This window comes from Mixia osmundae (assembly GCF_000708205.1).
Source record: "Mixia osmundae IAM 14324 unplaced genomic scaffold scaffold_5, whole genome shotgun sequence".
Classification (NCBI taxonomy): domain Eukaryota; kingdom Fungi; phylum Basidiomycota; class Mixiomycetes; order Mixiales; family Mixiaceae; genus Mixia; species Mixia osmundae.
This window is the reverse complement of record NW_014575559.1, coordinates 525951-551470: the sequence shown is the minus strand read 5'-3', so window position 1 is coordinate 551470 and position 25520 is coordinate 525951. Positions and strand designations below refer to the sequence as shown.

The window sequence follows — 25520 nt, the reverse complement described above, 5'->3', positions numbered from 1 at the left end:
CTATGTCGCGGACGAGTCAAATTAGCAATAATGCATTGTCAATCTGGCGAGCAGAGCGTGACTCGTAGTCGCTTCTTACCCTTGCGTCTGAGCCCTTGCACGTAGCTCTATCGCGAACGTGTTCGCCCGCGAAGAAGAGTGCACAAACAGAACCACACAAAAGCATCCGACCTGGCATGTCGAGGCATCAGGCGTTTCGCCAGATTTGTTAGCAAAGGGCGATAGTCGCACGTACCTCCACAACGACTCGGCCAGTGTACATTGTTGTGCGCGAGCTTCGCAAGAGGCGCGGTCCTAAGATCCTGAGCGCTGCGTGCCATTCGGCGGAAGAGGGCTGCGTTAAGGTATGTGCTTTGCGGTTGTAATGCCGAGCTCAATGCAAGGACAGCGACGCAGAGCGGCCGCCGTCAGAGAACAAGAGATGAGGTACGCAGACTTCGGCAAGACGAGCGCTGAATCCATCGCACAGAGGCGCGCCAACTGATTTTCCAGCCCGGCCGCGGCGATCTGCAAATCTGCAATCGACTCGACACGCGGAATCGATCTCGAGAAGCGCGAGGGGAGGAGTCTTTTTCTAAATGATAGGTGAACCTAGTCGAGACCTGCTTCTCTGCTGTGCTGCTGTCTCGTTGATGAAGCAATCCTAGTCATGGACCGAATCGGCGGCTTCAACAACCTGCACCGAAGCATCAGAGCCATGCGCTCAATCGAAGAAAGAGCCGACACTGGCATTGCAGACTCTCCCCACTATAAGCCTGCAGGGCTCGTAGCAGCTAGTCCGGACGGCTTGGCGACTGTGAGGGACACAAGAGATCCTTCCGCACTCACTCAACCGGCCATCACTTACAGCAGCTCTGTGACAAGCTCGCTCTCGCCTCCTGAACCTGTCAAGCCGACAACACCCTCGACTGGCGCCTCGGTTGCTGAAAGCGCCGATGTCGAGCTACCGTCGGACAAGCAGGCGAGGCGCAAGAAGCGCATCGAGCGCAAGTCTGCTAGTTGTAATCAATGTCGACGCAAGAAACTTCGCTGCGACCGACTATATCCTTGTGGCAGCTGTACGAGCCGAAAGACCGACTGCGTCTGGGAGGGTGCCGTGCCTCTCCTGACTGCTCGAGACATCAACGATGCGGTCGAGCTCAGAGCAAAAGTCGAGCAGCTCCAAGCTATCGTCGACAGGCTCACTCAAGCTCGGGCAGAGGCCGTGCCTACTTTCTATCCTGACGCGCCAGAGCAAGCCCGGCCCGGCTATCATGCGATAGGCACCGGTAGCTCGAACAACACGAGTGGCTCGTCCATGTCATCTGGTAGGGCCGCGAGCTCGATCCAATCTGGCTCGAGTACCTCGACACTGGCCAATGATCGTGGGCCACGCGAGGAACAGTCTACTTCCAAAGAGCTGCACGATCTCAAGGCGAACGATCTCTGCGAGACCCTGAGTCATATGGTCATCTCGCAAGTCGTCCAGTTTGACGTACCGCGGTCCAAAGCTCTCAAGGAGTGTCGACTCGTCACAGAAGCGCAAGAAAGGATGCTCCTACCGCAAGCTTTTGGTTATTGCGATAACAATCTCCCTCCTCCCCAAGTGAGCTCATCGTAGAACATAGGAGCCTGATGTCTGACTCATACGATCCACAGAGCTTACCCGCTGATGCCAATGCGATGCTGGCCATCCCGTTCGGCTCCACGAACGTACGCATTGAAGATCTGATCAACAAGCTGCCAACAGAGCCTCAGATGCGATCCGCTCTCTCGTACTACACCCGCTTCATCGACTGGTACCAGCATGCGGTATGCCTGCCGGACTTTCATCGGCAATGGGCCGAGATGCGACAGGCTATCGTGACGGGTCAGCACGACAGAATCGATCTAGCCTTCATGGCTACCTTTTTTGGCGTGTGTGCCATGGGAGTCAGCATGATGCCACTAGCTCGAGCGATCCGGGACGGACTCGGAGCAGACAAGGAGAAGCTCGTCGATCAATGGCTTGAGGCTGCAATGCGTGCACTCATCGCAGGCGCGTTCTTGACCAATCCCAGCCTCGAGGCGATCCGCGCCATCGTCATCCTGAACACGTTCTACATCTTCATGACGCCTGCCGAAGCCTGTGGGTCAGGCATGGCATTACTGGGCATGGCCGGTCAGCTGGCGTTTCAGCTTGGGCTTCATCGAGATCCATCACATCAACCCGATCGCTACACATTCAAGCAGGCAGAAGATCGCAGAAAGACCTGGTGGACACTGCTCTCCTTTGAAGTCCTCGCGGCAGCTGCGCTTGGTCGCAACTGGTCCACGTTCGATCTGAGCAATGTCGATACGCAGTTTCCCCAGGACGCCAATGATGACGAGATCACGGATCGAGGGATCGTGCGCAATTCGACGGGCGAGACTATCATGAGCTTCTTGCTGATCAGATACCGTACCGCTGTCGTGTCCAAAAGTATCACCGACACTGCGTTCGGCGTGGAAGGTGTGACTTACAAGGCAGTCCTGGAGCTAGAACGGAAGATAGAGCACCTTGAGGGCTCCATGCCGCGTCACTATGCAAATGGCTGGAACGGAACTCGGCTCAACCTCGCTGCCAAGAATCCTCTGCAAGAGTTGCGCGTCTGCATCACTCACATCGCTATCTGCACTGAGCGCATGCGACTTCATCGGCCCTTCTTAACAAAAGGCTTCACCGATCCAGTGTACGCTCGTTCGAGACATCTTTGTATCAAAGCAGCCAGAGTCTTCCTGGCCATACACGCAAGGGCGTGCTGTCGACAGAACTGGGGAAGCTTGCATTTCAAATCATCTGGGGCATGCATCATCTTACTCCTTGAGCTCCTGCAAAATCCTCACAACCCCGAAGCAGACACCTATCGCGCGGAGATCAAGAACGCGATGTCAATCATTCGCATGTCTGCACAAGAATCTGTGCGTATTCGTATAGTCTTTGCAATCGATCTCATGCGCGAGCAGAGCTGTGCACGTAAAGCAATAAAGATTTTGACCTTTCTTAGTGAGAAAGAGGCTGAGGTGTCGCAAACAAATATGCACAAGGTGGCAAAGCGAGCGAGGACGAATTTCGATGCGAACGACGGATTGTCAACTGCAATCGATCCTTTCGCACTGACAGAGGCCCAGCGTGCACGTCATTCAGACGAGCCGCAAGACTCGCAAATCCTCTGGAAGTCAACCGCACCCTGGCCGCTCGAGCCCCTCAATCTCTACACGCTTCCCTCACAAGCACATCGCCTCGTGCGCAATCCTCGCAGGACAAGCGACAAAGAAATACCGACTGGCCTGCCTACTCGTCAGGAGCCGGAGGTAGAGGATCTGAGTGCATATCAGTTCAGCTTTCAACCGCCGCCGTTGACTCATCTCGAGCCACTGAGTAGTGCACCAGGCAGGGGCAGGCAGTCCTCTCCGCCAGCGGACGCATTAGGCTCTTCGAGCACACTCTACAGTCCCATCACGCACGGCATCAGCCTTGAAGGCGCTCTGTGGCACGCTAGCTAAGTGGTCCACAATGTCGTAGCTCCAAGCGGTCACATACACGCATGCAATGCATTATCTAGCGTCATCAGCAGGCGTGTCTGATGGCGTGCCCGGCGTCGGCGTGATGGTCTTAGCGGGCTGCCCGCCACCTGCAAGGAAGGCAATCCAGAGTGCGATCGTCAGCCCCGCGTGCAGGACGACGACGGCAATGATGAGCCCTCTTGCCATTTTTGAGGGCGCCGAGTTGAGGACCGGGTATATGCTGGCGTAATGTCAGCTCGCGTACGCAAGAGAGGAGTGTGGGCTTACTTTCGCAAGATGAAGCCGCCAGAGACAGCAAAGGCAATCAGCGTGAAGAGCAGCCGCACGGCTGGCAGAGGCGGAATGGATAGAAGCTGCGTCACTTCGGTCAGGACGTCCTTTCGCTCCCGGCTCGTTGGCCTCACAGCTACAAAGATCCAAGGCGCGAGGCCGTAGCCGTACAGGCTGAGCATCTCGACTGGCCCTCTCGAGGTGATACCCGCCCAGTATCTGAAGACTGCCCAGAGCAAGATTGGTATCGCGAGCGCATAAATGTACCTGCCCATCGGAAGCCGAACGTCAAGCTTGTGGCCGCAGTCAGGCTAGAGGGCAGACGAACACGATAGTCACTGCGACGGTCAAGCGCGTGAAATCGTAAGAATACGCCTCGCCGGCAAGATAGGCATTGATGGATGACGAGAGCGAAGATGAGAGGAAGAGCACAAAGATGAGCGTCGTCGGCAGCCAGAATGGTCCTGGCCAGAGTGAGTATTGCCACGTCAGATGAGGATACCGAGCGCAGCCGCGAATGCGTACCGTAGAGGTCTGGCTGACCGTTGAGCACATGATCGACATAGTCTTCTCTCGGATACATCGTCCGCCATGATCGCTCGAGGACCTGCGCGACCAGACGGCGATGATGAGCGCGGGTCGCGTCTTTTGGCCTGCGGTACCCACGGTCATGGTGTCAATGTCAAAGTACTTGCTGTAGAAATCGAGTGAGAAGAGTCCTGAGCCGCCTATCTGCCGTTGCATGGCCTCGTCCGGATCATACAGGCCTGAGCCGACATTGCCTGTCGGGAGACCTGCGACGCTTGTTCATGTCAGAACTTGGTGGTGCGCGAGGGATGACTGTTCGGCTGACTTCTGCCATCTCCTGCTGGGCTACTGGGATAGTTCGAGCCGAAATCTGCGGTCGAGCTGAGCTGAGACTGGGCAGCAAGCGCCCATTGACCTACCCTTGAACGCGAGATCCTCGCTGGCCTGAGAAGGAGGAGCAGATCAGCTTGCTTCGACCGCGAATGGCACTGAAGGCACATACATGCTGTCCGGCGTCGAACAACAGCCCGTCTTTGGACATCGTGGCCTGCTCGACACGCTGACTTTCGCTTGACAGCTTGAGCGCTTCAGCACGGTCGCGACAGTCTTGCAGTGGAGCAGATCAGGCGCAGCAAGGCAGTCGCCGACGAGCCGACAGGACAGCTTCTGCAGCCAAGATGTCTCGCAACGCTCTCCTGGACCAGATCCAGGCGGGCAAACGACTCAAGAAGGCAGAGACGCACGACAGATCTGCGCCTATCATCGATGGCAAGCTCGCGCTGCTGTGCTGCCGTGCAAGGCCTGGCTGATTATGGACGAGCAGCGAAAGCAGTCGGCGCAAGTGCCGCTCGGCCTGCGCCTGCTTCTGCACCGAGGATACCAGGCACGGCAGGCGCCAGCTCAGCACCGCCAGTTCCATCAAGCGCTCCTCAGCTTGGTGGTCTCTTTGCCGGCGGCATGCCAACACTGAAGAAGACGACTGCAGGCACAGCTATAGGCAAGTTTCCTCATACATGTTGCAAGGCTGTCACACTCATCGTGGGGGAGGAACAGGTCGCACTTCAGAGTCCGCCAGTACGCCGAGCGCGCCGGCCAGACCGCTGCCATCAGGTCCAAGAGTGCCGTCAGGACCGCGCGCGCCAAGTACTGCGCCCCCGCCACCGCCACCGCCGCCGTCAGCTTCTTCATCGTCTGTGAGCGTGCCTAGGAGGCCAGCTGCGCCTCCGCCGCCCACGCCCACGCCCTCATCTTTCTCGCGACCGCCACCACCGCCGCCTGCACCGCCAGCATCATCACCAGCAAGAGTTGCGCCTCCACCCCCTTCGCGAGCTCCCGCAATCCCGAATCGACAAGTACCGGAGGCGCCTGCGCGTCAAGTTCCGATGCCGCCCGCACAGCCGTCCAGACAGATCCCCGCCCCGCCTACAACTCGGCCTGGCGTACCACCGCCTCCAGCGAGACCAAAAGCGGCTGCTGCACCCGCGCCTCCTCCTCCGCCTCCGAGAGCACCGACATTGCCAGAACGACAGGCACCTGAAGCGCCCAGAGCTCCACCGCCTGCACCGCCAAGATCCAATGGGCCTGCATTACCGGCACGCGCTGTTCCTGCTCCTCCGAGCAGACCGCCGCCGTCCATGTCGGCTCGCAAGCCGCCACCTCCACCAGAGAGGGCTGCGCCTGCGTATAGTGAAATTGACGAGCAAGACCATTCGCAAGAAGTGGCAGCGCCGACTATGCCCAGCAGAAGACCACCGCCGCCTGCACGACCAATGTCGAGCGCTGCACCGCCGCCGCCACCAAGAGCTCCGCCTAGCTTACCGCCAGCTTCAGTCGATATGGCAGAACGGAATAGCGCTCCCATGCGGAACTCGCTCGCCGCGCCTCCTCCGCCGCCCGTGCGAATGCGTTCTTCGTCTGATACGTCCGTACCGGCCCCGCCCGCCCTGGCTCCGCCTATCAGATCAGCCAGACCGACTTCGACGCTAGGGGCGCCACCACCACCCCCTACAGGCCGATCGCCTGCTAGCTTTACAAACGGCCACGCTAATATAGTCAGAGGTGTGCCCACTCAAAGCGATCATTGCATGACAAAGAAGCTGACACTGGCAGAAGCGCCTTCGCCGCCCGCCAGCTTTGGCAATAGGACCTTTCCGCCTCATTCGCAACTACCAGCGCCGCGTACATTCTCAGGTAGCGCGCATCGATATCCCTCCGGAACGAGCAAAGGCCTCACGACTTCATCAGGCCCCATGTTGTCTTGATATACAAATGTAATGCACAGCAAGGATCGAGCAAGCATGCAATCTGATCTATATCATCTTCTTGCCACGGCCGCCCCTCTCGCCTTTGCGCAATACGATCATGGCGATAATGAGGCCGATGAGAAGCAGAGCTGCGATGATGATCAAGTAAGTGCCCATGGAGCTTGCCTCCTGCGGAGGAGGTCTGAGCCTGGCTTGGGCAGCCGCTAGTCGAGCTGTACGGTCTGCAGTCTGTGTCAGTCGTTCGACTTCTTCCAACTTGTGCTGCATCGGCAAGATCGTTTTGAACAATCGCTCCTGTGTTTGACAATAAAATCAGTTCAAGTATGGTAGGTTGCCGTGGCACAGGCACGCACGTCTAAGTCGTAAATACGCTGAGTGATCTGTTGTAGCTTGCCCTCCGTCTGACCCAGAACTTCGATGAGGACTTCGAACTCTGTCCGGCTTGAGCCGGCATGCTTGCTCGTCAAAGCATGAAGCGATGACTCGATACGACGCATCAGGTCAGTCGTCCTGTGAACTCATCAGTCTCATCAAGAGTTCATGAGACGTTCGTGATCATACCCAGCAGAGGGTTCCCCGGAAGAGCCGGCGGAAACACTGCCACTAATGCTCTCGACTCGTCGAGTAAGATCGTCAATGGCTTCTGTCATTCGCTTCTGCGAGACCATGACCTCCATTGCGAGATCGAGGTCGCTAGAGCCAGACTTGACGGGCGCTCCGCCCACTTGATCGTCCTCAAACTTCGACGTGCCATCAAGCTTCTCTTTGCCCGCAAGAGGGTCTCTTTCGTCGAGCGGCACAGCGTGCTGCTTGACGGCATCCTTGCCCCTGTAGACGCCAAAGACTTCCATCGCATACAGATCGAAAGAGTCACTTTCGCCTCGACCGTTGCCCAAGCCGGTCACGCCAAAATAGTAGCCTTTCGGAAGAACGATGTCGGGTAAGCTAAAGCAGTGATGGGAAAAATGACGATCAGCGGTTGCCAAGGTCTCGTGAGGTTTGAGATCGAGATCGACCCGTATGCTCTTGTCAAAATAAGCTACACGGATCCAGAAGAGTCCTTGAGCGTTGCGAAAGGGTGCCATGCAGTCTCCAAAGGCATTATTGATGTACGAGAGCGTGCTACCGTCCTGTCCTTTCTCGCCTGAGCTCTGGTGGATCCAGTCTGTCGAGCCATCATCGAGCAGACCAACAACCTTGCCGACGGGCTCAGGACCGGGATCGACATCGGGATACTTAGCAGGTGTCCATGTACGTGCATCGCTTCTCGGAAACAGTGGCTGGGTAGGTGACGTGTCCAACACGACACCCAATCCTTCGAAGCGGCGCCCGTTCCCAAAGAAGGAGATGTGATCATCGTCTGGATCATTGGGTAGCCTGGGCAATGGTCCAGGTGGCGGTGTGATGTGCCGCCTTGGATCAGAGGGCGTCGTTACAAATGTAGGATTGCTATTCTTGGTGTACCAAAAGGCAAGTCCTCGACCGCCTTTGCCTGGATTTTCGATGAGCTTGCCATCCTGATCGATGTGACGGCTGGGTACGCTTCCGTGTACTCTCACGGCAATCTCGACGATCCATTCGTCTGTCGTACTCTTTTTGGTAGAGAACGCGCCGCCGTAGCTCAGCAGACTGGGCGGCACGATTCTGACATAGTCGTTCGACATGGGCAGCTTGGCAGCATGACCAGACAGGTCATAGTTGGGTATTCTGCCCTCTGTGGACACAAAGGGCGCTTTGAACGACAGCGCTTGGTCAAGCTTGACTTGCACGGTATTTGGTATTTTCTCGGCAAATTCCGTCGCTCCGTCGGGGAAATGAGAAGCGTCGTCTTGCGCATGAGCTGAGCTTGCGTATGCTGCCAAAAGAGCGCATACACGCCATGCGCCTGGCCGCATGCTGCGACTGCAAAGCGATCGAGTTGGTGGTGACGACGACGACGACGATGACACGTCGACGTCGTCGACTTGTCGCGAGTTCTTGCGTCTTCGGCAGTGTCAGTGACTGGCTCACACGAGCAGGATGGTGCATTCTGCGCCTCCATTCGCAGACAATCATGCATCAGCAAGCTCTGTTGCACTCAGAATGGCACCAGACGGACGTCTCCTGCCTCTCGAAAGCTCCGAGCATCCAGCCGGCTCCCAGTCATTGTCAGACAGCTCAATACAGGCTAGCGGGCTTCACGAGGAGCCGGAGCGTGCATTGACCAAGCGCGTACTCTCTATGGCTCATCTGCAAGTCTTCATCGCCTCACCGACACATCAGCAGCTCGTTGGATTCGTGGAAGCGCTCGACGCGGCAGTCGTTGGCATACCACTCACCGCGACGGATCTGCATATGTCTCCCCTTGTCAATGGCTTGCTGGACCTGCTCTCGAAGGTCGAACAAACCATTGAGCGCTTCCCAGCAGCCGAAAACGGCGGCAGTCGCTTCGGGAACCCAGCTTTCCGTGAGCTTTACGATGCTCTTCAGGAGGTTCGACGAGCGGCATTGAACGTGTATCATGTTAGCTGACTGCAGACTGTCTCGACAGAACATTACGAAGTATCTTCTCGAGTTGCCAGACATCATGCGCGCCAATAGCACAGCAAGGGCGGAGCTCGCTGCATATTTAAGCGAATCATGGGGCAACCGAACTCGTATTGACTATGGCAGTGGCCACGAGCTCAACTTCATGTGCTTCCTGTGAGTCAGGTGTACTTAATCAGTACTTGGGTTGATCCTCTCGGCAGGCTTTCGTTGCAGCTACTCGGTCTGCTGACCGTGCAAGATCACCCTGCACTCGTACTGCGCGTCTTCTGGCGATATCTGAACATCATGCGCACGTTACAGAGTACATACTGGCTCGAGCCAGCCGGTCAGCTGCATGCTCAGGTACTGAAAGACCGTGTCGTCTGACGTCGTGAAATTGCAGGCTCACACGGCGTTTGGGGACTTGACGATTACCACTCTCTGCCATTCCTCTTTGGGGCAGCTCAGTTGATAGGTCAGTCGTCGCCGAACGACACAGAATCATGCTGATCGTCACGGACAGGCCACAAGCATATCAAGCCAAAGTCGATCCACTCGGCTGACATCGTCAATGAATACAGCAAAGACTACATCTATCTTTCTTGCATCAAGTTCATCAACAGTGTCAAGACGGCTGGACTGAGGTGGCATTCGCCCATGCTCGATGACATCTCAGGAGTGCGTACTCGTGCACGAGTCAGACTGGCTCTCATATCCTGTTGCAGGTCAAAACATGGGAGAAAGTCAACTCTGGTATGATCAAGATGTTCAAGGCAGAAGTGCTTGCAAAGTTGCCTGTCGCACAACACATCATGTTTGGCACCTTGTTGCCTTTTCCCCAGACTACTCTGTCGGATGCAGGCAATACAGTCCACGAGGAGGGCGTCTCGCGTGACGCTCACGGCCACATCCACGTTCGCGGTCAAGGCATCGAAGAATGCTGCGGTATACCTGTACCGTCCGCGTTCGCTGCTGCCAAGGAAGTGTCAGCTCGAACGCCTCTCTTTGCGTCGGGCGCAGTCAAACGCATACCTTTCGACTGAAAGCAGTCCGCTCAGCCAACCCATCGACGAGCATTCTCGAACAGTCGAAACCAGGGTCCCTTGCCTTGCCACTTCTCGAGCATCTCTGGCGGATACCACGAGTTCGCTTCGAGCGCTACCACCCGCTCTGGATGAGGCATCAGTGCCAGAATGCGGCCATTGGGTGTCGTGACGCCAGTCAGGCCTTGCGCACTGCCGTTCGGATTGAGAGGATAGCGTTCGGTGGCCTGTTTCGTCGCAGGATCAATGTACCGCACTCTGCCCAGTTCACTCGCATTGAACGCTGCTTCTGAGTCCACATCCTCCCAGTGTGTGCGACCCTCGCCATGAGCGACAGCAACAGGTATACGGGTCCCTTGCATGCCCTGCAGGAATAAGCAGTCTGTGCCGCTTGAAGGAGGTGCGCAGATCTCTACAAGACAGGTTCGCCCCTCAAAGCGTTCGCTGGTGTTAGGCTTGAAACCCGGCCAATGCTCTGCGCCAGGCAAGATCGACTTGAGCTCTCCAAACAGCTGACAGCCGTTGCACACGGCTAGAGCGAACGTGTCCGAGCGCTCATTGAAGAACTCGAAGAACTGTTGGCGGGCATTGGCATGTAGCAAGATAGACTTGGCCCAGCCACTGCCCGCACCGAGCACGTCGCCATACGAGAAGCCCCCGCATGCTGCTAGACCAACGAAGTCGGAAAGCTGCGCTCGTCCGCCAAGTATGTCTGACATGTGGACATCGATCGCATTGAAGCCAGCCTGATGGAACGACCATGCCATTTCTAGATGTCCATTGACACCTTGCTCCCTCAGTATCGCAACGCGAGGTCTGTCATTCAGAGATGCGACGATCGGTAAGGTTGGCTCGAACGGCACCTGGTAAGTCAAGCCTGGCGAGTCTTGCAGCAAGCTGTCGTATTCTTGCTTAGCGGTCTCTGGATTATCTCGTAAAGCCTGTATACGATAAGATGTCTCTGCCCATTTGCGTTGAAGATCTGCTCGCGATGCCGACCAGACGGATGAGCCGTTATTGACGATGGAAATAATTTGATCAGAGCGTTCATTCGCGACTCGACCAATGACGCGAATTGCCGTGCTGCTAAGGCCGGCTGACGTGAACGCGCTGCAGAACGATTCGAGATGCGCTGCTCGGACTTGGAAGACAGCGCCAAGTTCTTCTGCGAATAAGCTTGCGATAGGATCGTCAGAGCGACCAAGCGACTGGAGCATGAGCTCGATGCCAATGCTGCCTGCAAACGCCATCTCGACTACCGTGACGAACAAGCCACCATCGGATCGATCGTGATACGCAAGCACAGGTTGCGCTTGATCATGACGCAAAGTCTGACAGGCTGACATGAAGCCTTTCAAGGCCTTTGCATCTTCAACATCCGGCGCATCGTCGCCGAGCTGGTTGAACACCTGCGTGAGGGCCGAACCTCCCATGCGCAATCTGCCAGCAGCCAAATCAACCAGCACTAAAACAGTTGGCTCATTAAGGTCTGTCTTCAGCTGAGGTGTCCATGTGCGCGCAGTCTGATCGACTGGTGCAAAGGCTGTGATGATGACCGACATGGGTGCTGTGACTGACTGTGTATCCTCGCCAGCTTGCCACGACATCTTCATCGACATCGAGTCTTTGCCGACGGGTATGCTCAGTCCGAGAGAGGGGCACAAGTCGAGCCCAATCGCTTGAACTGCTTCATATAGCAGCGCGCCTTCGTCTCCGTGGGAGGCCGCGCACATCCAGTTGGCGCTCAGCTTGACCCGAGCGAGGTCAGTCACGCTAGCTGCGGCAAGGTTCGTGAGCGCTTCGCCAACAGCCATGCGCGCAGATGCTTTCGCGGATAAGAGTGCGAGTGGCGTTCGCTCGCCCATTGCCATCGCTTCGCCAGTGAGAACGTCGAAACCGTACGAGGTTCTAGTTACGGCAACGTCTGCTACAGGTACTTGCCAAGGTCCAACCATTTGATCTCGCGCAACGAGACCAGTGATGGACCGATCGCCAATAGTGATCAAGAAAGCCTTTGATCCGACGCTGGGCAGGCGGATCACGCGATCGATAGCTTCGCTAAGGACTGACTCAAAGGTCGTCGCAGTAGGCAAATAGAGCAGCAGGCTCGTGTCGAAGGCATGGCGAGTCGGACTTGTACGCTGTGCCTTTCGGGAGAGTTTCGGTGCCTTCCCAAAGAGCGTGGACATAGGCAAATCGATAGGTCGCGAACCAAGCAATCGGTCAGTGACCACAAGCTTTTGCTCGCTGGTCGCTACGCCGACGACCGCGTATGGACATCTCTCGCGCCGAGCAGTTTTTTCGAATGTGGCTAAATCGTCTGGGCCTACTGCCAGGACGTAGCGCTCTTGTGACTCGTTGCACCAGATCTCCATGGGTGACATGCCCGGGTCATCGACCAGAACCTCGCGTAGCTCGAACACCGCCCCTAAGTTCGCATCGTGTACCAGCTCGGGCAGGGCATTTGAGAGACCGCCCGCGCCTACGTCATGCACAGACTGTATTGGGTTGCGGTCGCGAGCAGTGCAGGCATCGAGCACTTGCTGACACCGCCTTTGCATCTCGGGATTCTCCCGCTGGACAGATGCAAAGTCCAGATCAGCTGAGCTAGAGCCTGAAGCCATCGAACTGGCTGCGCCGCCTCCGAGACCAATCAGCATGCCGGGTCCCCCGAGCACGATGACATGAGCGCCCGGCGAGATGGACTGCTTGAGGGCGTATTCGGGTCTAACGTTGCCCAAGCCACCTGCGATCATGATAGGCTTGTGATAGCCTCGCACTTCCGTCGCCTTGCCTTCGATTGGGATCTCTTCCGCGTATGTGCGGAAATAGCCCGTAAGCCCGGGGCGACCAAATTCGTTGTTGAATGCACAGGAGCCGAGGGGACCATCGATCATGATGTCCAGCGCTGACGCGATATGGGATGGTTTGCCAAAGTCCTTTTCCCAAGGTTGCAAGAAGTCAGGGATGAGCAGATTAGAAACAGTGAAGCCTGCCAGGCCTGCTTTAGGCTTCGAGCCACGGCCTACGGCACCTTCGTCGCGAATCTCTCCGCCTGAGCCCGTTGCTGCACCTGGATAAGGGGAGACTGCCGTGGGATGATTATGCGTTTCGACTTTGATCAGGATTGGAAAGTCTTCTTCTCTGCTCGCATATGCTGGTAGACCGCTCTCAGTGCTCTGGCCAGCAGAGAAACGATGGGCAGCGTAGCCCTCCAGCACGGCAGCATTGTCCGAATAGGCAGAGATGGTATGCTGGGGCGTAAGCTTGTGGGTATTGCGGATCATTGCGAACAGGCTGAGATCTTGCTGCTCCCCATCGATTGTCCAGTCGGCATTGAAAATCTTGTGACGGCAGTGCTCAGAGTTGACTTGCGCAAACATGAAAAGCTCTACATCTGTCGGGTCGCGCTTCAAATCCTCTGTGAAGGCTTTCGCGAGGTACTTGATCTCGTCTGCTGCCAGCGCAAGTCCCAATCGAGCGTTAGCTCGTGCTAGACTGGCTGTCGGATCCTCTTGTCCGATCAAGCCGACAGTACGCAGAGGGCCGGGCGCGCTCGTTGCAAATAATCTATCCAGGTCGGGCAGACTGCTCATACATGTCTGAGTCATTCGGTCGTGTAACTTGGGCGCGATCAGATAGAGCAGGCTTTCTGTAGGTATATGCTCGTCCAGCGTAATGAGGTAGAGCAGGCCGCGTTCAATGCGCGCAACGGACTCGAGCTGGCATATTCGAGCAATATCGGTCGCTTTGCTGGACCAGGGCGACAGAGTTCCACTCCTCGGCGTCACAAATGCACAGATACTCTCAGAGCTCGCCTCAGAGTCGTTGGACGACCGTATACTGGACTGCAGTCGCTGACGGGTGCCCGGGAGAGTATGGTCGTCGCCATACGTCAGCAGAGTCGTCAGTATAGCGAGCTCTGCCTCTCGTCGCGTCTCGTCTAAGCTCTTCGAAGGCTGCAAAGATGTTAAATGCAGATAGACAGCATCTATGCTCTTGATCTGTGGCGCCAGAGCTTGCAAAGACGTCAAGAGCTGAGATCTTTTTGCAGGCGTAAAGGGGGAGGCCCCCAAGCTGAGGATTGACATGGCGCTGCCAGAACCTCGTATAAGCTTTAGTTCCAGCCTTCTGCAGGCTTGGACTCACCTCTGGTGCGCCTATGAGCTGCCCCAAAGCGTCAAACGCTGGCGAGTCACCAGGCAAAAAATGGTCGACGTCGCGAATTAGCAGGACCTAGCAGGACGACCGCGCCAGGCGGCCAGTCTGCCAGCTGAGGTGACTGGCAAGATGGGCGTGCTGGGCACAAGGAAGGTGCCTCCCTTTCTGCCGCCAGACAAGGCAAGCGAGACGACAGAGACGCTGCTGTCGTCCCGTCCCATCTCACCTCCCAGCGCTTCTCCTAGCTCGAGACGACGCAGCTTGGACGTCACTTCCGGTCTGTCTCCGCCGAGCAGCAGCTCCCATCTCCCTCGCAGGCACAGCAGATCATCGGGTCATACTACGTCCCACCACTCGAGCTCGAGCGGAACGCAGCATCGTAGTACGAGCAATGCCGTCAGAAAGTCAGGCTCGCCTGAGCGGTCACATGCCGCGGTGCTGCCAGTGCCTTCGCTAGCAGATAAGCCCAAGCAACGGGGATCAAGTGGAAGCTCTGGCACGGGCACTTCTGCCAGTGCCATTGCAAGCCCGAGTGCGACAGGCGTGCGACAGCCCGGCCTCGTTAACTTGGGCAACTCTTGCTTTCTCAATTGCACGATACAGTCCCTGAGCGCGACCGACCCGCTCGAGCAGATCCTCGGTCATGAAGGGCTCACTACGCTCGTCAAGGCTGTCGACTTGGCCGCGACGAGCGATGCTGTCACGCCAGAAGGCACTGTGCCCGACCGGATACCGGGAGCTATCAACTCGCCATCGCTGTATTGCCTTGCCGAATCAGAAACGCAGGCGCAACAGACCCTGCCTCTCACACGTTCGCTGCATCACTTACTGACACAGATCTGGTCAGCAAGTACCGCCAGCTCGTCAAGTAGGACAAAGACTATATCGCCTAATAGGCTACTCCGTGAGCTGGCAAAGAAGCGCGACGAATTCGATGGCAACGAGCAACAAGACGCACATGAGCTCCTTCGTGTGCTCTTAGACACCGTCAGGATGGAAGAGGCCGATGTCAGTCGAGCCTGATGACTTGCCACGCGTGCACTGATTCCTTGTGGCTACTCGCAGCTGATAAAGCAGCTGAGACCACCGCCTGCAGCCCTCAAGCGGTCACGCAGAAGGCGTGGCACAGTGCACGCGAACGCTGGCCCGCCAGTCATCTCTTCTGAATACGTTGCAAATGCGAGTGGCAGCGAAGCAGACTCTGAAGCTTCCTCATCCGACAGCGACAGCGAGTCGCCCTCGACCGCGGCTATCTTACCCCCACCGCAAGCACTCTCGGCTTATCCTTACTACAGCTTCATAGATAGACTTTTCTGCGGCAGATGGGCTAGCACGATTGTGTGCGAAGTTTGCCTACATGCCTCTACCATTCACGAGGACTTTCTCGATATCTCTGTTCCTATGAAGACAGAGGCTGACGCTCGCTTGCGACGGGTAAGAGCACTCCCACAATCCATCACATTAGCAGGCTTAGCGCGTACGAGCAGAGGGACAGAATAAGACAGCTGCTCGGACGGTCGGCAAATTCAGGCAGCGAGAAGGACAAATCACCTGCTATCACGTATTCTGAGACCGAGGCGTCGGGCGGCGAGGACACGCTCCTGAGTCAGCCGGACGAGGACGCGCGCGTCCGTCGACGGAAGAGCTTGGACCCAGCTATGCTCAATTCGAAACGACATACTTGGCTGAAGCCTTCGTCCGCTAATTCAGCCAGTCGAGAGCCCTCACCTTCGCGCACGGAACATCAGCACCATGAAAAGCACAGATCACGCAAGGCTGCGCCCATCCCCCGGCCAACACGGGAGCAGAGCGCATACGTCAAGGAACTGCTGCGAGATCTGCCTAAGACGGCGATACTACCCTTACATGGACTCAGAATCGCTCAGCCTAATGGTCCTGCCGAAGTGAGAGCAGCCTCGTCTTCAAATCCAGGCATACATCCAGGTCCCAAGCTCAGTCATATCGCGAAGGAGCAGATGCATACAGGCCTGTACGAAGCTCTTCGTCAGTTCACGAGCGTCGAAGTATTAGAAGGCGACAACGCCTTCCAGTGCCGACGCTGCTGGAAATATCTGCATGGCCAGGCTATGACGACGCGTGTACCACAAACGCCCAAAGCTGTCGAACGCTATGCGCCGCAGCCAGGGATGCAAGAAGCGAAGTCAGGTATGATCAACGTGTCAGATTCTCGCAGATCATCGGTGGCGTCCACCGGTTTGTACGCGCCTGTCAATGAGTCTACGCACTCGCTGTCTGATGGCGAGGTTTCCGGCGCAGAGGGTGATGTGGAGGATGCGGCGTCGGCGCCAGTCTCGGAAGTCTCGAGCCCATCGTTCGGTCCTACACGTATGCTCACCAAAGCAAGTAGCTCGTCTTTAACCGATTCGGACCGGAGGGCGCTCGCGAGTGCGACAGCGATCAGCTTCGCACCGGAGAAAGCGCTTACAACGCCTCGTCCAGAACGTTTCGTTCTTCGCCGCGCATGGAAGCGCTATTTGATCGCTACCTTGCCGCTAGTGCTCTGTCTTCACGTCAAGCGCTTCAGACAGAGTGGCAAGTCAAGTGTGTTTGGCTCTGCCTTTTCGAACCTCAAAAAGGTCGACGACATGATCACGTTTCCCGAGTATCTCGATATGAGCGTCTTTATGTTTCCAAAGCAGACAGTCAGCGACGACAAGCAGATTTACAGGCTCTACGCAGTCATAGAGCACATCGGCACGCTTGGAGGTGGCCATTATGTTGCGCATGTCTGCCGCGCTGATGGCGAGAAGAGACGATGGTTTCACTGCTCAGACGAGGACGTGCGCCCGACAGACATCTCAAAGGTGCTCTCTGCGAAGGCTTACGTGATGTTCTATAAACGTATCACCTAGTTAAATGCCCACGATCACTTCGGCAGCGGTCATTGCCAAAGCCTCGCGTCGGGCCCGCAAGTTCATCAAAGACAGCTCCTCGCGAAATCGCGGTCGTGTATCTGGATGCATCAGGACATGACCTGCGAGTCGCACGCATTGCTGTCAGCCACTTTGACAGTGAATCGAATAAGCAGGGAGGAACCCTCGTGTCAGCCCAGCGACCGTCGAGCTCGGACCTCGCTACTTCCTGTCATTAGATCTGCGCGATCCGAGATCTCCTCTTCACGACTACTTCGTCGGCTTGCTCTATGCGCCGCGAGCTTGACACACGGCGCTATGTCCCTCATCACTACATACTCGCCTTCAAGCATCGCATTCACCCCGAGCGCGAGCAACATCTGCGATTATATCTTTTCCTCGCCCTTCACAAGTGCGCCTGTCAGTAGTCAGCATGTGGCCATGAAGGATGCGATCTCCGGCGAGGCTCTCACAAGAGGCGAATTGCGTCGACGCGCTCAGGTGTTTGCATTCAACCTTGCTCAGTCTGTTGATGCTACTCGCGGCGAAGAGATTCTTGTCCTCGTTCACAGCCCAAACAGCTCTGAGTATGCCATCGTACAGCTCGCCTGCTGGTCGCTTGGCTTCACGCTTACAGCTGCACCTGCGCAAAGCACAGTACTCGAGCTTGCGGAAATGCTTCATCGTTGTACGCCGACCATCATCTTTTCGACCGAGTCTCAGCTGGTTCAAGATGCGGTCGACATATGGCGCTTCAAGGTCAGCAGCTTGCTTTTACACGTGTGTAGCGACGCTCAGGAAAAGCTCGTGTAGCATCGCAAACACTTGCCGAGTCAGCAGATTCGGCTGCAGGGTCTTTACGTGGCAGGCATGCCCACGGCGCTGGGCGTGAAATCTTGGGACAGCCTGCACGACCCTCCGCAAGGCGGCTACAAAGCGCCTGCGCGCAAAGCTTATGGACCGGCTTGCATTCTGTGGTCGAGCGGAACGAGTGGGCGTTCAAAGCAGATCGTCCATACGCATCAGAGCATCATTGCGGCTATCAAAGCGTCATGCCAGCGCGCGTCTCGCAGTCCAAACCAGTCTTGGCTTGCTCTAGCGCCCTTTTCGCATGCATTTGGGATGGTCAGCTGTGAGCTTGTCGCTCTGACCCTGGGTATTACGCTCGTGCTGCCCGGACCTTTTGCGCCTCAGCAGCTTCTTGACGTCATCAGGTCGCATCGCATAAAGACTCTACACGTCGCGCCCGTCATCGTTGCCATGCTCGCAAACTCTTCTTGGATAAAGCCGAGCGATCTTGCTTACACCAAGCGTATCTGCTCTGGCGGCGCGCCGCTTTCGGCCCACCTTGCTCGCAAGATGTGGGACAAGTACAGAATCATCGTCGATCTCGACTATGGATCCTCGGAAACTTTGCCTGTGGCAGGCAATGTGAGTTCACGATGGTCTGAAGCCGAAGCCAGTCTCGGCAGCGTCGGCAAGCCTGTCCCGGACTGCGAGGTCATCATCGATGACGACGAGATGACAGGCCAAGGCGAGATATTGGTCAAATCCCTCAGCGTCATGAATGGCTATCGCGGCACGGACACGGTCGAGCCGTTCACCCACGATGGCTACTTTCGCACTGGCGATCTTGGTCGCTTCGACGAGCATGGCAATCTTTACATCATTTCCAGACTCAAGGACATGATCAAGGTAGAATTTATTCCGCACCAGAAGTCCTAGTCTTATGCACTCGCTACAGGTCCGCTCATTCCAGGTGTCGCCCACCGAGCTCGAAGAGATAGCGATGAGCGTGCAAGGCGTGGCAGAAGTTGCGGTAGCGGGCATATGGGTGGACTCTCTCTCTACACAGCTCCCACGCGCTTTCATCGTACCCGCCGAGTCGGTGTCGATCGAGGAGCACCGGTCGCTTGCGCTGGCTGTCATCCAGACACTTGGCACCAGAGTAGCGCGGTACAAGCAGCTTGATGCCGGCGTAGTGCTCTGTGATGCGTTGCCTCGCAATCATAACGGCAAGATCATGAAGCAGGATCTTGCGAGGCATTTCGCGAGCAACGAGGTGATCACGACGCCAGAGCAAGCCAATCGTCTTCTGCGTCAAGGTGCAAAGCTCTGATCATCCGTCAAGGTATTCTTGACATAACTGCATCGCTCCACTGAGCGGACTGCATGGAGGAAAATTGCGGAATGACCTGCCTTGTTGTATCGTGCAAGACTGAAGGCAGGGCACTTATCAATGCGATCAGATGGATCGAAAACTTCTAGCAGCGCAAGGAAGACGCAATTGACGAGTGCAACGATACACATGACCTTGCCATGAACCACGCCGGTACCGTAAATTCGCCTGAGCCTTTCGACGAGTGGTGGAAGCTCGACGGTGAGCATGGCTTCGTAGACACGTTCGGTACGCTCTGCCACATCGGCCCAGCTGTACTTGGTACGTATGGCTTCGTGTGCTTTGACGGGGTCATGCCGGCCCGAGCGAATATGGTCAATAGCTGCGCCGATGACTTGTACGACATCTTCGACATCGGGTTGAGCGAAGCTGATCAGGTGATCCGGCAAGACCTCTGGTATACCTCCAACGCGAGTAGAGACGACGTAGAGACCCGAACAAGCAGCTTCAAGGATGCCCATACCGAAAGCTTCGGTCAAGGAGGTGTTGAGGAAGATCTCGCCTCGTATGAGCACATCGCGTACTTGCTCGTGACGCACGGGTCCGAGCAGTTCCACGCGTCCTCTGAGTAACTGCTGGTGTCTTTCGCGCATCTGCTCTAGCTCGATGACCTTTGGCCCATCCCCACCTGTAGCCATGTTGTGGCAGCATAAGAGGGTATCTCTCGCATGTCCCATCCGTGACTGACCTATGATGAACTTGACGTCTGGATAGATCTCGCATATGCGAGGTACGGCTCCGATGAGCAGATCGATTCCTTTGCGATAAGCCAATCGACTGATGCAAACGACAGTGACTGCTCGATCGTCAAAGAGTGTAAGATCTCGTTGAAAAGAGTGACCGACCTGTGTCTTTGGTCATCCGCTTTGCGCGCAATGGATCGGGTGAAAATTTGGAAGCGACGACTGCGTTGGGGATGACATGTACGAGATCCGGGTTGAGCGCAGCACGAAGCACCGTATTTTCGCGGCTGCCAATCTTCGAAAGGTCAGCCATGGACGCTATAGCATGCACGAGAGGGGGGCTGACCATGTGTGGCTGACGGCAATGACAGCTTCGACATCGCTGAGGACAGATTTGAGCATCTTGTTACCCCACATCTCACCCCAGCCTCCAAAGCCTTGTAAGGAGTGATCGGTGAACAAGGCGCGTATGCCCATCGCTCGAGCGTGTAAGATCGACTCGAGACCTTGTGATGACATTGCCTGATGGGCATGCAGGATCTCTACCTCTTCGCGTATGAGGACTTGGCGAACGAGCGGCAAGCTGGCAAACATCTGTGGCAACGTCGCGTGGTTCGATTGAGGCGGTATTGGCTCCAGTGGGAGGTGATACACTTTGAGACCGTTGGGCAGGTAGCGTATGCCCGTTCTGGAACTGTTGGGCTCTGTGCTAGCATATGCGTGGGTGATGATGACCACCTACGCATCGAACAGCGCGCGCCTTAGCCGTAGAATTTGAAGTTGCGGCTCAGGCGAACCTTGTGGCCTCTTCTGAGGAGCTCCTGTGAGAGCATATAGATATGCTCTTCGACCCCGCCAAGCTTAGGCCAGCTATAGTCGCAAGCCATGCTGTGAGCGTGTGGTACATCAGCCAGCCGTCGTTGTCTGTTACAAGCAAGCGCACGCTATATTGAGGGGCCGGCAAGCCATGCCGATGAGCTGAGAGGATCCGTGGTTCAGCGTCGCATGATCAACGCAGCTCGACGGATAGGCTGGCGTGCATAGCAATTAAGCTTCTTGCAGGGAAGAGTACAGACGGTGAATCCTAGTGAGCCCAGCGAGCGCGTTGGCTGGTCGACGAGTGCGGCATCAGCATCAGCATCAGTAGGTGCTTCACTGTGAGCTACTCGCCCGGCATGGACCAGAACGGTCGCAGTCTGAGTAGGGGCAGCCAGCACGAGTACAATGGCAGCGCTTCGGGCAGTCGTCCTTCAAGCTCGATGAGCTTCAATCGCCCTGGCGTACCACCTCTGCAAGCCCAGCCAAGCAGCCAAGAATGGCAAATGATGCAGCAACAGCGGGCCTATCAAGCTGCTCAGCAACAGGCGCAGCAGCAGCAGCAGCAGCAGCAGCAGCAGCAGCAGGCACAGCGAATGACGCCGCAGACTCAGAGCAGTGTGACCGGCGAAATGCCTGGGATGGCCTATAGCGATCAGATCATGCGCATGCACATGGCCCAACAACAACAGCAGCAGCAGCAACAGCAGCAGCAGCAAGCTCAGTCGCATCCACAAGCTGGACCCAGCGCACAATTCTCGCCCCCGCCGAGGCAAGCTAGCCCCGCCTCTGCATTTGCTCAGCGTACGCCCAATCAACAGCCAGGTGGCGGGTTCCTCACGCAACAGCAGCAACAACAGAGACAGACGCAGCTAGCCATGCAGGCTATGTTGCCCAACGGATTCGGTCCAGCCTACCGTGACTTCATGAACCAGAAAGGCACGCCCAGCTCGCAAATACCCGTCATAGAAGGCCAGCCTGTACACCTGGAGCGCCTCTTCATGGTCGTTGCCAAGCTGGGCGGTAGTGCTAGCGTGACACAGTCCAAGCTTTGGGGCATGGTCGCCACCTACTGCGGATTCCAGAGGTTGCCCTCGGAGAACCAACAAGAGCACGCACATCCACAGGATCGCATCGCAGCACTCATCAGAATCTTCCAGACCTCCCTGGCTGGATTTGAGGCCATGATCAGGCAACGCTTCCTGTCCCTTCAGCAACAACAACAACAACACCAACAGCAACAACAGCAGCAACAACAGCAGCAGCAGCAGCAGCAGCAGCAGCAGCAGCAGCAGCAGCAGCAGCAGCAGCAGCAACAACAGCTTCGTCCCGTGTCGCAAGGACAGGCAGTCTCAGCCAATGCGTCAATGCAGCGGCCTCAGACCATGCCGCCAAACTCGCAGCAGGCTAGCTTTGCCAACCCCAATATGTCGTCTCACAGTGGACCGCAAGGACCGTCCGTCTATCAAAGTCCTCGAGCACCTGCCGACGTGCCCGCACGTGCTCCCAGTGCCGCCTCGATGGCGTCTTCACTCGGCTCAGAGAGCGGTCACGTCATGTATCCGGGAGGCGCACAGTCATACCCGAATATGCCGCAGCCCATGCCATCACAATATCAAGGCATGACTCAGCAGCAAAAGCTTGCGCAAGCTCAAGCGCAACTTCCGCCCCATGTCGCGAACGCACTCAGGCAGATACCGCCCGCAAAGCAAAAGCCAATAGTCGGAGCTGATGGCAAGGTGGAATCGGCGTACAAGAAGAAGAAGCGACTGCAAAAAGAAGGCGAGTCTTCTTGACCTTTTCGGAATACTGATAGTGACCTCCATCACAGCCGAGGCGGCAGAGGAGCAGAGGGTGGCTGCGACGCAGCAGATGGCTTTGCAGCGCGCGCCTCCAGCTACCGTAGCGGCGTTAGCGGACCAGAAAGCCATTAAACTTGAGTCGCAGTCGCAGGCGATCCAGTCACCCGCGCCGCTTCAGCCGGCAGTCCCTGTTCGACCTCCCACGCCACCCAGAAAACGTCAGAAAACCGAATATAGGCCCATTGTTCGGCCAACGGACACTGTCGCTAGCTGGAATCTCGGCTTCGTTGAAGAACGTCATGCGCAGATCACTAGGAGCAAACGTGAGCCAAACGTCCATCAGCTCGGCGTCGTCGATATCACTGCGATGGCGATGTCGCTGCAGTCTAGAATACCGTCCGAGGTCTCATACACTTTGAACGCGCTACAACTTCTTGCAGCTCACTGTCCATCGGTGCCAGAGCGCAAAGATCCAGTCGGTAGATTGCCACTCGTCGAGGCCGAAGAGCTCTATGAAGAGCTCCTGGCCCTGCTGCAAGAGGCTGCTTTCGGATCAGTTCACGACAGCGACACAGACTTACCGGCAAAAGCAGCAGTGAGCCGGCAATCCAAGCTGCGTCGAGTGTGGCCGTCGGCTTACAAAGATATGTATGCAATCGTCGGCGAAGATATTCAGACGCTCAAGCCCAAGACAGCTGTACATACGACAAAACACAAGACTGCTGGACTCGCGACTGTTGAGCTGCTCCTCTCCTTGACCAATCTGCTGCGCTTGCTTTCAAACATCGACTACAATGCTAGCTTCATGGTCGAAGTACCCGAAACTGTTTCGACACTCGTAGAAATCTGTCAGATGTCGAGCACATCGAGAAACCTCGTGTGTGAGGTCGAGATGCGTGATATGCTTCAGCTCCGCAAGGATGTTCTTCACATCCTCGTCAATCTACGCGACGGCATCGATTTGACTCTGCAAACCCAGACAACAGTTCGCGACAGCTTTGCACTTATCCAATTCTTCCTTCTCGGAGCCTCAGACATCGATTCTATCTATTCTGCGGCGCGCTGTGCCACTCGTTCGGGCCAGATTAGCCACTACATCGATACAGCCCTGACAGCACTCTCAAGGCTCGCATTGCTGGATCGTAACCGAGAAGAGCTAAGCCGAGTCGTCAGCGATAACCAAGTGTTACAGCTTTTCGAGAATCTGACGGCCTTCATACCAATGTCTGAAGACGACTGCCAGGTCCTGACAACTGAGGACGGACTAGCGCATATCGAGCGAGTTGCCATGTGTATCTACAGCGTCGCCTTCTTTGCCTCGCGCGATGCTAAGGTTCGCTTGCGGGACTCTCAGGTCGGCTTCGTGCGAACGGTCACACGCCTCGTGCGCCGCCTACACGCTTACAATAACGAGGGCTACGACCGCAACCCTTATGCTGTTCTCTGCGATCGTATGATGAGTATACTGCGTCTGATTAACGAGGCCGACACATCTACAGAGGCCACAATTGGCCCCGGATCTTGGTTTGGCGGCGGCGCTGCTGCAGGCTTTGGAGAAGACGATGAAGATCGAACGGCTGCATCAATCTCGACAGACAGCGCACCGGCTGTCCTCGCTGCCAATCCGATCGCAGTCTTTGATATTCTCAATTTCCGACACATCAGCAAAGACACAATGAACGTCTTTTCTGGTCTGGTCATGCGTTGAACGTAGTCTTGTCAGTCTCGCCATAGCAACCTTGTCGATGTCTGTCTGGATGCTTGCAAGTCAACTAGCATTATGGATTGCAACAGGTATGCCTTGTAATCGACTGCCTCTGCTCACTGCTGAAGTGCTGATACTTTCACTTCGTCGCAGACGATACATGACGAGAATTTACTTGGAGCATTCACGCGCGGCAAACACCTGTTTTACGCTTGGTGAATGCTGCAACGAGCTAGATGCGACTGTATGCGAACGATTAGGGCCCTCACCAGCGGAGCGTTCTCCGTCTTTGAGAGACCGTCACAATGCAGGGACGACCAGTCCAGACATCGGCCGGCCGATCTGACCTCTACAGCGCCTGGAGACCCAATACGCATCTTGAGGCATTGTTAGCGAGCCCTTGATCGATGTGTACTGAAGTCAGCGAGAGCTCGAGCCATCTCCAGCTGATTGTCGATAGCATGAACACTGCCCGGCGGCCATAATCACTTGCAACATGACCAGTCGCACTGTTTCCCACGCACGGCATGTCGCAGGGCGCATCTGTCACGCGCGTCGCGCAAAGCAAACGGCCGGCAAGCCCGGATGGCCCATACAAAGAGGCTGCTCAAACGCAGACGCGCCAGCACGCCACACAGATCGTCCGCCCTATCTCAGGCAATAGCATGCCTCCCATCTTCATCTCAAGATCTGTGACTAGGCGCAAAAGCCTCCTCCTACCCATCACGACCGGCAGCACAGGCCCCCTGACATCTCGAGCCTTGCCAGAGCTCATCTCGCCACNACTGCCGGAATACAAGCCTCCCANNCGTCACTTCAGACCGCGTCTGCTGGCGTTAGTGAGCANGGATACGCTCAATGATACCAGTNGAGGNCNTCTGACGCCCGNAGAACGCGGTCACATCACTGTTCCCNAGGGCCAAAGGGCGAAGGTTCTCCTTGACCGTCCTCACCTGCTNAGAACTTNTGGCANGGACTCGTTTCCCGCCATGCTTCAGGAACAGGACAGCNAATCCATCNNNNTNNNTNTGNNANNNNTNNCANANNNANNNNGATGGATTNGCTGTCCTGTTCCTGAAGCATGGCGGGAAACGAGTCCNTGCCANAAGTTCTNAGCAGGTGAGGACGGTCAAGGAGAACCTTCGCCCTTTGGCCCTNGGGAA

General features: G+C 56.4%; 9 protein-coding genes across 9 annotated transcripts; 5 read left to right on the top strand and 4 right to left on the bottom strand.

Annotated features, from left to right (window-relative positions):
* Positions 1-649: 649 nt before the first annotated feature.
* L969DRAFT_17366 (uncharacterized protein) lies at positions 650-3504 on the top strand (the record flags this gene model as incomplete). The annotated part of the gene is made up of 2 exons (XM_014712259.1): positions 650-1585; positions 1639-3504. The coding sequence occupies 2 exons, from the start codon at positions 650-652 to the stop codon at positions 3502-3504; spliced, it is 2802 nt and encodes a 933-aa protein (XP_014567745.1).
* A 51-nt stretch (positions 3505-3555) lies between these two features.
* On the bottom strand, positions 3556-5071 carry L969DRAFT_622221 (uncharacterized protein; the record flags this gene model as incomplete). Its single annotated transcript, XM_014712551.1, has 9 exons — positions 4826-5071; positions 4743-4767; positions 4649-4693; positions 4462-4589; positions 4321-4402; positions 4124-4259; positions 3930-4062; positions 3793-3878; positions 3556-3745 (listed from the first exon to the last, which is right to left on the bottom strand). Exons 1-9 carry the CDS (start codon positions 4862-4864, stop codon positions 3556-3558), a joined length of 864 nt encoding a protein of 287 aa, XP_014568037.1. The 5' UTR covers positions 4865-5071.
* On the top strand, positions 5001-6584 carry L969DRAFT_94506 (uncharacterized protein; the record flags this gene model as incomplete). The annotated part of the gene is made up of 4 exons (XM_014712550.1): positions 5001-5091; positions 5147-5320; positions 5377-6381; positions 6436-6584. 4 exons carry the CDS (start codon positions 5001-5003, stop codon positions 6582-6584), a joined length of 1419 nt encoding a protein of 472 aa, XP_014568036.1.
* L969DRAFT_87400 (uncharacterized protein) lies at positions 6484-8516 on the bottom strand. Its single transcript, XM_014712549.1, has 3 exons — positions 7149-8516; positions 6941-7097; positions 6484-6881 (listed from the first exon to the last, which is right to left on the bottom strand). Exons 1-3 carry the CDS (start codon positions 8480-8482, stop codon positions 6633-6635), a joined length of 1740 nt encoding a protein of 579 aa, XP_014568035.1. The 5' UTR covers positions 8483-8516; the 3' UTR covers positions 6484-6632.
* Positions 8517-8669: 153 nt separating this feature from the next.
* On the top strand, positions 8670-10138 carry L969DRAFT_17362 (uncharacterized protein; the record flags this gene model as incomplete). Its single annotated transcript, XM_014712258.1, has 6 exons — positions 8670-9059; positions 9118-9269; positions 9317-9441; positions 9499-9570; positions 9619-9773; positions 9821-10138. 6 exons carry the CDS (start codon positions 8670-8672, stop codon positions 10136-10138), a joined length of 1212 nt encoding a protein of 403 aa, XP_014567744.1.
* Positions 10139-10143: 5 nt separating this feature from the next.
* L969DRAFT_447884 (uncharacterized protein) lies at positions 10144-14375 on the bottom strand. Its single transcript, XM_014712548.1, has 2 exons — positions 14288-14375; positions 10144-14233 (listed from the first exon to the last, which is right to left on the bottom strand). The coding sequence occupies exon 2, from the start codon at positions 14227-14229 to the stop codon at positions 10150-10152; it is 4080 nt and encodes a 1359-aa protein (XP_014568034.1). The 5' UTR covers positions 14230-14233; positions 14288-14375; the 3' UTR covers positions 10144-10149.
* A 53-nt stretch (positions 14376-14428) lies between these two features.
* On the top strand, positions 14429-19291 carry L969DRAFT_48794 (uncharacterized protein; the record flags this gene model as incomplete). The annotated part of the gene is made up of 6 exons (XM_014712547.1): positions 14429-15307; positions 15365-15733; positions 15787-17124; positions 17173-17931; positions 17986-18867; positions 18917-19291. The coding sequence occupies 6 exons, from the start codon at positions 14429-14431 to the stop codon at positions 19289-19291; spliced, it is 4602 nt and encodes a 1533-aa protein (XP_014568033.1).
* A 7-nt stretch (positions 19292-19298) lies between these two features.
* On the bottom strand, positions 19299-21003 carry L969DRAFT_94501 (glycosyltransferase family 4 protein; the record flags this gene model as incomplete). Its single annotated transcript, XM_014712546.1, has 7 exons — positions 19299-19331; positions 19372-19979; positions 20040-20147; positions 20197-20321; positions 20381-20772; positions 20832-20922; positions 20978-21003. 7 exons carry the CDS (start codon positions 21001-21003, stop codon positions 19299-19301), a joined length of 1383 nt encoding a protein of 460 aa, XP_014568032.1.
* A 143-nt stretch (positions 21004-21146) lies between these two features.
* Positions 21147-24829, top strand: L969DRAFT_87391 (uncharacterized protein). Its single transcript, XM_014712545.1, has 3 exons — positions 21147-22632; positions 22682-24446; positions 24511-24829. Exons 1-2 carry the CDS (start codon positions 21210-21212, stop codon positions 24358-24360), a joined length of 3102 nt encoding a protein of 1033 aa, XP_014568031.1. The 5' UTR covers positions 21147-21209; the 3' UTR covers positions 24361-24446; positions 24511-24829.
* The last annotated feature ends 691 nt before the right edge of the window (positions 24830-25520 follow it).